General features: G+C 44.4%; 1 protein-coding gene across 1 annotated transcript in view; it reads right to left on the bottom strand.

The window, feature by feature from the left end:
• Positions 1–12774, bottom strand: part of LOC138260378 (tetratricopeptide repeat protein 9A-like) — a 241181-nt gene that overhangs the window by 64493 nt on the left and 163914 nt on the right. Inside the window, exon 2 of the mRNA XM_069208801.1 lies at positions 7080–7262. Within this exon, the coding sequence (XP_069064902.1) occupies positions 7080–7262 (183 nt within the window). The remainder of the gene's footprint in view (positions 1–7079; positions 7263–12774) is intronic.

Genomic DNA, 12774 nt, shown 5'->3' on the forward strand with positions numbered 1-12774 from the left:
CTGCGGAGTGCCCCAAGGATCTTCACTCAGCCAGACGCTTTTCAATATCTACATGGCCCCACTTGCCAAGATCACCAAACAACACAGGCTAAACAGTCTCCAATGCCGACGACATCCAGATGATCCTCTTTCTCTCAGAGGACTCTGCTAAGGGCCAAGAGAAATTTCCACAATGGGATGAGAGCAGTCGCTGCCTGGATGGAGGCCAGCTGCCTCAAACTCAACTCAGACAAGACAGAGATCCTCATAATCGGCTCCACCCTTTCTGGCCCACTGCTCTGGGAAACACCACCACCCCCATGGACCATGCACGCAACCTGGGCATCATCCTGGACTCCTCTCTATCCATGACCCGCCAAGTCAACGCCGTCTCTTTGTCACGCTTTCACACCCTCCGATGCCTGCAGAAGATTTTCAGGGGATTTCCTGACACGAGGAAGACAGTCACCCACTCACTTGTCACTAGCAAACTGGACTACAGTAATGCACTCTACGCTGGCATCACCAAGAAATTTCAATCAAGACTACAAAGAGTCCAGAATGCAGCAGCCAGATTCATCCTGGACATCCCCTGATACAGCAGCATCTCCTCCTACCTCCGAGAGCTACACAGGCTCCCAATCAAAAAGCGCATCACATACAAACTCCTGATCCATACCTACAAGGCTCTGCACAACATAGAATTGGCATACCTCAACCACCATCCCGATTTCTACGTACCCAACAGACAACTCCGTTCCTCCCAGCTCGCCCTTGCAGCTGTCCCCAAGTTCTGGAAAAGTTCAGCAGGAGGAAGATCCTTCTCCTACCTAGCAGCCCAAATATGGAACACGCTACCTCTAAAGCTCAGGCTGACTGCATCACTGAAATAGTTCAAGAAGTTCCTCAACACCTGGCTCTTCAACTGAGCAGCACGCCCACATCAGCGCCTTGAGACCCTGTAGGTGATTAGCTGTGCTCTACAAATCTACGATTGATCAATCAAACTTCTAATGGGGGAATTCAAGAAGCTGCAAACCACTGCCACAAATGTGGAGACTAAAGTGACCTGAATGGAAGGCATTCTGGTGGCTATTCCAAGGAAGCTAGAGACTGCTGAAACGATGCAGGAGGTTTTCACATCAAGTGCAGAAGACTGCTACATGGGACAGAAACATCTGCAGGAATTTAAAATGTGAGCCATCGAATCTTTTTTAGGTTTACCCTAGACAGCGCATGTGCTGTCTCTGTGAGACATGTTTACATACAGTGGGCTTACAGCCTGCCCAGCATAGCTTACCATTTGTTAGCTTCAGCATCACTTTAATTTGCTTGGTCTGCATTTGTCACGGCATCCAGGCATCAGGTCCTCTTTCTGTGTTTGGCCATACACTGGAGTACTTGTGTCCTTACGTGGCTCCCGCTTTAGGAGCTACTTTTTTCTTGTGTTCGAGCACTGTGTTTGTGTTTTCAATTCATCACCCATATCCCCATCCATGTTGCTTCTATTCCCTCCCACTCTTCCATGATGCTTCTTTTCCCTCCCACCCCACTATCCTGTACTCTACACCATTGCATTCAACTTTGCACCACTCTACTCTATGCCACTACACTCTACACCACTACACTCTACTCGGCACCACTCTACGTTATTGCACTGTATGCCACTCTGCTCTACAAATACTACACTCTATGTCACTCTACTTTTCTCGGCATCACTGCATTGTATGTCACTGCCCGTAACGTCACTCTACTCTACACCACTTGACTCTAAGCCACTCTACTCTGCACCACTCTACTTTATGCCACTGCACTCTTCTCTGCACCACTCTACTCTGTGCCACTGCACTCTACGACACTTAACTCTGCGCCACTCTATGACGCTGTAATCTACACCACTCTACTCAAAGCCGCTGCACTCTACATCACTGCATTGAATGTCCCACTACTCTATGCCACTTCCCTCCACTGCATTCTACGCCACTCCTCTGTATGCCACTCTAGCCCAATCCACCCCACACAGTGCCACTCTATTCTGCCACTCAACTTTATGCCACTCTAATCTACACCATTTCACTCTATGCTACTCTGTTTAATGCCAGTCCAAGCAACTCTATTCCACTCTATGCCACTCCACACCACTCTACACCATGCCACTGTAAGCCACTCTGCTCCACTGTATGAAACTCTATCAACACTCTAGTCCACTCTGCTCTACGCCACTTCACTCGAAGCCACACCATGCCACTACACACCACTCTACCCTACTGTACAAAATGACTAAAAGACATTGGCAATGCCAATGGCTCTCGCGCAGGCGAAACCAATTGCCTTTGCCAATGCTTTTTTCTTTACTTTTGTTTGTAGATGCACCATTAATTTGGCTTATAAAGTATTTTGCCAATGCTATGGACCTTGCAGACGATGGCAAATGCCCAAGACACTGTGGCGCTGTGGCTGGCTATTCTCACCTTGCATGGGACAGACCTCCAATATTCTCTTCTTGGGAGTCAATGTAAAAAGCTCTTTCGGAAATGTCCTCCTGCCCGCTTCAAGGACTGCTGGGTTATGTCAAACAAATTCATAATCATTCTAGCCGATTTACTGCCCTTCCTCTTCTTGTCGCTATACTTTGGGGGTGGGAGGGGGGTGGGTGGGAGATCCCACTTTGAAAGAGAAAGAATTGATTGAAGACTTGATCTACTGCAGCGAGACCATGGACAGATATGTAGCAACACTGCCACACACGTCTAGACCCAACGTTATTTGGTCCCCACTTCGCTCAAACTTACTAGCAAGGGATGTGCCTTACAGCCTGCCTCTGACCCAATGGACATGTTTGTCTTGTTTTACCTAGGGTAAAAGAATGATGCATTTCCTATCAAAGCATCGTGTAACTCCATGAAGTGTTATGTATGCTCTATGCTTCTCAGCACTGGATCATATGACAGGAACTATAAAATATGTTAATGAATAGGTTATGTCATTAACTTGAAAAACTACAAAAATGTGTGCTATTACATTGGAATGTACAACTTGAAGTGAAGGTTGAGACGATGGCAGGTGCTGCAAAAGCTTCAAATGTGCACATCCTAGGGTTTCCGCATTCCTGAACAATGAGATCCTAAAGGAGGCATGGTTGGCTTTCTTGAGGTCAGAAGTGCTTGGCGATGAGCATATTAATGCAGGGGTGTCACTGGCATGGCACAGTCTCCTGATACAGTGGTGCCATCAGGGCCATCCGACTGCCCATGAGAGGTCTCAGTGTGAGATCAGAATTAAGGATACTCCCTGGTGGGATCTGCAGTCCAGAAGTAATTGGTGTGGAGGGAGTGGATTGGTGAGGAAGGCCGCTGCGTCCTTCTACATAAACAGCCACAGCAATAACCTTAGCAGATAGCATGCCCTGGTGGCAGTGGGTCTCTTTGGTGGAACTGAGCTCTGCAGTTCTCAATGCATTGGTGTACCCCACTAGACGTATGATAGGACTGTCAAATAGGTGATAAGGGTGACCACGCCCTTCCTTTTAAATGAGAAGGAAGAAGACGATTCAGCCAAGTCCTTGTGTGCAGCTTGACATCTTTTCTGTTCTTCCTGTTGTTTGCAGTTTCCAGAGCATCACTGTGAGGGTGACATTTTGATATTCTTGTGGGGGGGTAACTGGGCCTATACTGTTGTTGTTTTGTAGGTGAGAGCGATAGCTTAATAAAAATGTTTTGGAAAGAAAGTGTACAAAATGGTACGATATGGGGGAAGGAGTGCAGCAGCACTGCCTCACAAAGACCAACACCTCCCTGACGAAGAGCCATTATATGGTAGTTATAGTTGAGTCAGCTGATCCATAGGAAAAGTGTTTTTGTGCCTCTATTAACTTTAGCCCCATTTGGAGACTCTCCACAAAACTTTCCAAAAAGGTGCTACTGTTTGACTAGTTTGCGCATGGCAAGTTTCAGGGTGATTGGTCTAGCGGGGATCAAGAAAAAAAGGAGGGTCCCAAAACGCAAAATGTTATGCATTTTCCATAGACTTCTTTAGACAATACTACATCAGAAACTGTTGAAAGGAATTATACCAAATTCGTCAAGAAGCTAGATCTTGATCCGCAGATAGTGTTTTTTTGTGATTTGGTGTAAATCTGTTAAGTAGTTTTTTAAATTAAGGTTGAAATATAATTGTATAGCTGGATGGTTGGGTCCGCAAGAGTCTCGAGAGACTATAGCAGGAGCGGCAGTTTAATAATAGAACGTTCTGAACGTTCCAGGGAGCTTTATTTCCCTTGGGCCATCTCGCTCCCTTGGGAGTCAAACTCCTGCAACAGCGAGTGCTCTGACTGGCTGCCAGCAACATGAAAAAAATGTTGCTGGCAGCCATTACAGGACTCAGGGACTTAGTACCCTGTGCAGAAGTTAGGAAAAAATAATAATATAAGGGAGCAGGCCCCTAGGCCCCATGGGGGGACCCAGAGGGACCCCACTACCCCCTCTCCCCCAGGCCCAAAAAGAAAAACAAAGCATAAAATGCTGCGATCCCGCACGACTCCAGAGGGATCAAAAGAAGAAAAAAAATAAAAATGGCAACTGGGCTACATTCACTATCATTATGACCCCTTCCTGAGCCTCCAGAGGCCACGGAGAGCCCATACCCAGGGCCGAAATTTGTTTATATGGGGAGGAGGCCACACAGCCACCATCCCCCAAGCCATTAGTGGCCCAGGGAATCCCATCCCTCAGGGCTGGCTCAGTAACTATGTCGCAGACAGGGAAACCTGTGTTTGCTCGCGCTTAGTTGGAGCATTTTTTAATTTCCCGCCAATAGGGAGCAAACACCAAGTCCTCTCCTATTGGGCGGGAGCTTTAAGAATGCTCATGCCCTCTGGGAGCAGACGTTTGCTCTTTTCCCCTGCCTGCAGTGATGCGGACAGGGAAACAGATCAAAATATTGTTCCCACCTGCAGGGAGCAGCTTTAGTAGTTGCGCCCTGCAGGCAGGAGCAATGCTGGCTACTGCTGCATTGGGGAGCCAGCTGGGGCTTCATGGTCCCTGGGGTTCCCCCTGCAGCCCCAATGAGAGTATTGTGGGTGTCCTGGGTGGGCATCAGGGCACCCACCTTTCACAGATGTGGGCCCAGGGGTGATGGGGTACCCTCCTCAACATTTTAAATAATCTTGGCCCTGAAGGTGGGCTTCTTGGGTCCTTTAGAGGCTCGGGAGCGGGTAGCGTGGCCCGCCTACCCTTTTAATATAGGTCCTGAGGGATAGGGTCCCCAGGGACTAAACAGACTTGAGGAGGGGGCTACGTGCCTCCCCCCATTTATTGAAGTCAGTGGCACTGGGCGATATGGCCTCAAGGGCTTGGGGAGGGGCCATTCGGCCAACCCCCTCCGTGCATGACCGAAGGCCCTGTGCAGTGTGGGGTGGACTATCTTTACAGGGTTTGGGGCTGAAGGCTACACGCAGTGGGTTAGTGGATTTATGTATGGTAATTAGATATTACTTAACGTGTGGTAATTAACTATTACTTTACAGTACAAAATCATCAGTGATATCATCAATGATGTCATTTGAGATGTGATTAGTAATGTCATTAATGGATGTCATAGAACATGTCATGGGTGAAGTCATATGTGAGGTCGTAAGCAGTGCATGACGAAGTTATAGTTATAACTGGTGAATTTCTGTGTTTTTTTTGTTCAAAACGTTAATGTTGTCACTGACAAATTCATCTAACTATAATGATATTTTAACCTTTGTTTTTTCAGTGAATGTGTGTGTGTGTGTGTGTGCATTCGCCATTTAACAGTGAAGATTGTTCAGACTGAAGAACACTTGCGAGAGCATCAACTCATGCTAAATTATGGTCCGGACTGAATGTACCTTGAATAAAGAAATAACAATTTCACCTTCCAGATTGACAATTAACATCCCCTGCACGTGCACCTTCCATTACATCATTACCTAAAACTAGAATGCAAGATTCACCTAAAAGGACATTCAAATGTCACACATTTTGATTGAGCCACATTTAAAGCATCCCTGGCTTATAATTTTAAATTAAAAAGTGAATCCTGTAAAAGTCTTTGATAAATTGTAAAGCCACAACTTTGGCATTTTTCCAAATCTTTGATTTTATGCTGTTTGTCTGTCAGAACATTTCAGAAAGACAATCGCTGGAAATGAGAGGGAGACTGGTGGATCGTGAAGGGATGGTCCCCAAAACAGAATGGCTGCAAGTATTGTATAAATGAGAATTGGTAAGGCCAACAGATCACTCTTTTTGACCTCATGGTTTGGCCAGTGTTTTCTGCTGTGCAACCTCAGCAAAAATCTTTATAAAACAAATGCATTTTGCATTTTCAAAAAAGTTAAGAAAAAAGATGTGATGATGCAAAGCCCGCATGAGGGCGTACGCATCCTGTTTTCTGGCTGTGTCATTTAGGTGATGATGTATGCAGCAAGCAAGAGTTACTGGTACCTTCAAAACGTGCAAACAAAAAGTATATTAAAGACCACAAAGGCTAGTGGAGCAACGAATAAGCAGGTAGGGGCCCAATGGGGACATTGGGTGGTGGGAGCAACAGATGAGCTTTGGGCCGTGGGATGGATTAAATGAAACCACAAATTAAATGATAAAAAATGGAGGAGGGGGGTCAAGAAGGGAACAACACAAAGCACAAGGGTGTGTTACGGGTTAGGGTACCAAAAAGGAAAAACAGCATATCAGGGATTCAGCAAGTGGGAGATGAGCTTGTGAGGCATACGGGGCAGAAACAGCAAACAATGGAGGAAGCTAGAAAACACATGCACTTCAATAGAGTTTTTTTTACAAAAGTAGTTCCTAAATGTGAGCAGAGAAAGCGTACAAACCAACTAATCAAAAGAAGGATAAAGAGGCTGTGCTGCAGGGAAGGGACAAGCATAAGAAGAGGAAGTCAAGCCATCAAATAAGAAGCAAGGAAATGAGAGTGACAATAAAGTTAACCAATGGTAAGCAATGGGTGAACTCTAAGCCCCTTTTATGTTGTTGGTATGATGTACAAGAGGCTTTTTCCATGTGGACCACACTATAATGTAGGTGAGACCTAGAAATTGATAAATTGGTCACCTGTTGGCTGTCTGCTTCTGGCTTCTTTTAGGTAGTACAGTGCGTTGTCGTAGTCGCCAAGATGATAGAATGCTACTCCAGATCGGTAAAGTGCCTTGAAGTTCTCTCCTTCTTTTTTGAGCACTTTAAGGCAGTACTCTTTCACACGCTCATAATTCACAAGTTCAGCTTGAAGAAGACATGCTATGAAAGAGATGAAAAGGGAAAGAACGTATGAGTACTTCTGCATACAGCCAGGATTAAATAACAAATGATTCGTTTATGAGGCTTTTTTCTTAAATTTACACTGAAGAAAAAAGTAAATTAGCTCCTAGCTCCTCATATTGTCTTCTTAAATGGTTCTTCTTTCGGATGAGCTAGACCAAATGTAATTGATGCAATCTTGTAAGGTAGAGAGTAATGGCTTTATTAAGATAGAAATGGATTGGAAGATACTCCTTTTGGATTGTAATGAACAATTTAATATTTTAATACTGTCATAATGAAATCAAAGAATTGTGTAAACTGAATGCTAGAAATTTGTAGTAAAAAAGGTGTCTATAGTATATTTATTGAAACCATGAATAAACACATTCTGTATGCATAATTTGTAAGCATAAGCTATATTGCCTAAAGTAGATGGGGAACAGAATGTATTTCACAATCCTTTGCAAGGCAGCAGATCTGTATAGCTCATTATCTATTCGATCTTTGAACATGCCATCTTTTTAGAAGTGCTCTACCAGATCATATTTAAGACATCTGCCTTCCAGTGGTAGAGACCTGAGCATTAACAGTCACTACGAAGCGGAATATAAAACCAAGGGAGTCTAGAGAAACAATCAAGAACTGTCACCGAAGAGAGAGGCCGATAAATGACACTGTCGAAGAAACCAAGCTGTGCACCTAATTCAACTTGCAGTTATTGACTTCTCATTCAACGTCATGAAAAATGTCATTTTTGGCACATGCATGCTAGTATCAATACCCACGCTCACTAACAACAATCTTGTCCTAGTTCACATCATCACGGTGGTGAAAGACAGAACTGAGAGGTAAAAGTAAACAATGGCTGGTTATGTGCATTATAATGAATATCAATAAACTCTAGAATCAAACAATTCTCTCATACAATCAGCAAACTGAACTTTCTGATGGCCCAATATATTGGGACGATGATTTGTTAATTTGGAAGGAGTTCGGTATCCTAAGCATCTCCCTCATTTATTTGAAAGGCTGTTCACTTTTATCCAGACCATACAACCCATGCTTCTGAGCTGGGGCACCTGATTTGAGGAGCTGGCTCCACCGTTTTTGGACCCATTTTTTTTTTATTAAGCTTGCTGTATGCTATTCTCTGAACATGCAACTCCCTACATCATTTAAGCACATTTTTTAAGCTTGTGCCCCGCTTTTCTGTGCCAACATCCATTCCTTCCAGCCAGAGACCCTTTTTAGGTTGAGTGCGTAAGCGCTCTGACGTGTTGTAACCTCTGTGGGCTTTAACCACGCCCACCGCACGCCCATCAATATCACTCGCTCAAGGGCTTGCCTTTCAAAAATCCTTTATTATCATTGGTAAATGCTTTAAGTTTGTCCCTCCTTGGGGTAGCTTTGTTACCGCCTTGGCGATTGACCCTGTTCCATGGATAATTGCACATTTGCTGATACGTTTGACTGCGAGCGAACTTCTTTTTCCTTTTGTATCTCTCCTTCATTCCCATGCTCATGGCGGCCCTGGCGCTTTGAATTGGTTCGCTTATGTCAACTGTTTAACTTTTCATTTTCAATTTATGTGGCAAGAAAAGTCCAGTTAGGAATTTACATCGCTAATAGCTCTAACCCGAGCAAACGCGAGACCCTTGCATTGCGAATGCTCGCTTTTAATTTCTAGCCTATCGTCCTGTTTTTTCGACTCTGCACTACTGGTCTTCTGAGCTAACACAGATTTTTCTGCACCTACTCCCATTTTCCTGAGCCTACACCAGTTAGCATATCCTTAGCAATTGTAGAACGTAATCTTAAACAGTGTGTCCTGGCTGCCATTTCACTCACTTTCATCTCCAAGAGCAGCCATTCTAAAATAAATTATTTCCGTTTCTGCCCTACTGCACATGTTCGCAAATGCTCTCGAGCGTCTGGCACGAAAAGAGAAGTAGGACTAAAACGACAGTGAAGTTGCTACAGAAACCAGGTCAATAATTTTGCAAAATGCACGTGCCCTGCCAAGACTAAAGCCATGCTATCTATTGTCTAGACAACTCATTTATTTCCCTTCAGTATGCACAACATGCAGGGGTAGTAATTATTGCTTTCTGGTGCTCCATAATTGCCTACTAAGCTGAACAACACATCACACAGAAACTGTTGGTTAATTCAAGATAATTAGGTTAAATTCATAAACATAAAGTGTTTGCTCGAAGAATTATTACGTGCTACTTGAGGGTGCGAGTATATACTATTTATATGTGCTTTCTCAAATCAGTGGCGAAACATAAACAAAAAAAACTATAAACAAACAAGGGTATAAATAACGCATGTTATATTCACTTCCATTACCTTGCCCCATGTCTTATGCAGTGAAGTCTACCTCGAGGCCACAACCACCCTACCTTGCAAAATTTTAATCCTGCCAACACCCAGAGGAGGATGTAAGTTGTCTGCTACTCACCAGGTGCCTCTGCAGTTTTGTGTCTCCTGTGACAGCGGACACACACTACTGATTCAGGTTTAGTAACCACCGGCCAGACGCCCAGTTCTCAGATTATTTATTTTTAAAGTTACCTCATACTTTTGCCAGGTGAGTGAGTGTCTGGGCTTCGTGAAGTCCTCCACCGTGTCCTAGAGGGGGGCGCATCCTTATTATTTTCACAGGCCTTTGACATCTAATGCCTGGCTCTCGTGACTGCACAGAGGAAGACTGGGTGTGTTTTACCACTGAAGCAGACTGTTAGTGGATAAGGTGCACCTCCTGCACTAACCAATGTTCCAAAGGGCAGGAGAAAAGAGAAACTGCAGACAAGCACTTAGTCCACAAACAGGGATGCTCATCTCGGGCACTATACACACGCAGACTTGCTTTAGATGACTATGCAGAAGATGCCTATGCGGCAGCTCTTCCTACACTTATGCAGCGGATTGTGCACACATGTTCAACCAGACACTGCCTATGCGGCAGCTCTTCCTACACTTAGGCAGTGGGTTGTGCAAAGATGCTCAACCAGACACTGCCTATGCGGCAGCTCTTACTACACTTAGGCAGAGGATTGTGCAAAGATGCTCAACCAGACACTGCCTATGCGGCAGCTCTTACTACACTTATGCAGTGGGTTGTGCACACATGCTCAACCAGACACTGCTTATGCGGCAGCTCTTCCTACACTTATGCAGTGGGTTGTGCACACATGCTCAACCAGACACTGCCTATGCGGCAACTCTTCCTACACTTATGCAGTGGATTGTGCAAAGATGCTCAACCAGACACTGCCTATGCTGCAACTCTTCCTACACTTATGCAGTGGATTGTGCAAAGATGCTCAACCAGACACTGCCTATACTGCAACTCTTTCTACACTTATGCAGTGGATTGTGCAAAGCTGCTCAACAAGACGCTGTCTATGAGGCAGCTCTTACTACACCTATGCAGTGGATTGTGCAAAGTTGCTTAACCAGACACTGCCTATGCTGCAACTCTCCCTACACTTATGCAGTGGATTGTGCAAAGATGCTCAACCAGACACTGCCTATGCTGCAACTCTTCCTACACTTATGCAGTGGATTGTGCAAAGATGCTCAACCAGACACTGCCTATACTGCAACTCTTCCTACACTTATGCAGCGGATTGTGCAAAGATGCTCAACCAGACACTGCCTCTGAGGCAGCTCTTCCTACACCTATGCAGTGGATTGTGCAAAGTTGTTCAACCAGACACTGCATATGTGGCAGCTCTTCCTACACGTATGCAGTGGATTGTGCAAAGATGCTCAACCAGACACTGCCTATGCTGCAACTCTTCCTACACTTATGCAGTTGGATCTTGAAAAGATTCTCGTCCGGACATCGCCTCTGCGGCACCTGCTCCTACACTTCTATAGGGGACAGCTCTTTCAGCGCACATAGGGTGATGTCAGGGGCGTAGGAGACAATACATTTCTGGGGGGGACAGGGACAGCCTTGGGGACTTTCAATCAACCCTATACAAATTGCTCGTTGTTTACGAACTGCAGGCTCCGATAAATATACACAATCATATATATTGGAAGTAAAATAGGGAGAAAGGAAGGCATGTTTACACAGTCTGAAAGTATCTTTTATTGTTATTTACATTCACAAAGTAATTAGCTAAAATGTGAAAATAACATGTTGATTAACCTTGCATCTTCATGCACCAAGCAAATAAAGGTAGGAGGGTAAAAAGGAAGAACATACCCTTTGCGCCCCACACCCACCATGCTCTTCGCCTCATGCCAATTGGAACCGCACTGGAGATATTAAAAGCGATTACGTACAAGAGTTGTAAACTGTGCTCGGAAACCATAGTTCTAATAACACTTCTACTCCTGTGTGTGATCTTGGGCAGCTCAGCTCCACATCAGTCATAACTAGAAGCATTTCAACTGAAGAAGCTCTTGCAGTTACAGGCTATATAAACATGGATTCTCTAATCTCTGTATAAACTGCAGTCACTAATTTCTCTAGAAACGGCTGTTTGTGATGCACCAAGTCACTGCGTGTAAAGAAAAGACATTCACTGATTATAAAGAAAAGACATCGGAAAATGACTATGATAGGGTTATTACAGTCGAGTTCTGACATTACAATGCCTTCTGCCAGAGCTAGCAGCCAAGGTAAAAGGCAGACCAGGTCCCAGAGCATAATTAATGCAGCTGTTTAAAGCAAAAAATGGAATGTTGCTTTTCTTTCTTCTGCTCTACTTTCATAGCTTTGAATGTCAGAAGCTATGCACTAAGGTTTTAAGTGGTTTGTGGGAAAGTTGGTGGTGTGACCATGTATTATATGGGGTAAAATACCCCCTGCGTACATAAGGATATTGCAAGTCACCTTGAAGTTCATACCTTATAAACAAGCATTGGCAAAGCCAATAGGTCTCGCCTATGCAAGTTCTATTGCCTTTGCCAATGTGTTTTAGCCATGCTGTACACTAGTGAGACTACTATTCAGCATGGCTCAAAGTTAATGGCATAAAGGAGAATGATGTGTCATTGACTGGTGTGGTGTAGTGTCATGGAGTAAGTAGGGTGTCCTAAAATGGAGCAGTAAACTAACTTTAAAGGAACAGGGGTCCCTTGAATAAAATGCAACACCACTCCCATAAACAATGATATTAAAGTAGTATGCAAATGGATTGTTTCATACATTTATTCAATCACAATATAAAAGATCAAATGTAGTGGGAAAACATCAACAGGGGAAATCGAGAAAGACTGGTATTCGGGCATTACACAAGTTATCTGGATGACCCAATGTCACCAATTACAAGAAAAATGTAAAAAGTAACCTATATAGTACAGTGGTTTAGAGGAGGCTGGCCTGGTTTGTAGTGGGTACCTATGGTACTTACACCTTATACCAGGTCCAGTTATCCCTTATTAGTGAAATGTAGGCAGTGTCTAGAAGCCAGGCTCTCTAGGGGTAGCTGTAGCCAAGGCTTATCTAGGAGACGTGCAAAGCTCATGCAATACCACTGTAGTCACA

The sequence above is a fragment of the Pleurodeles waltl genome, chromosome 9, assembly GCF_031143425.1.
Source record: "Pleurodeles waltl isolate 20211129_DDA chromosome 9, aPleWal1.hap1.20221129, whole genome shotgun sequence".
NCBI classification, from domain to species: domain Eukaryota; kingdom Metazoa; phylum Chordata; class Amphibia; order Caudata; family Salamandridae; genus Pleurodeles; species Pleurodeles waltl.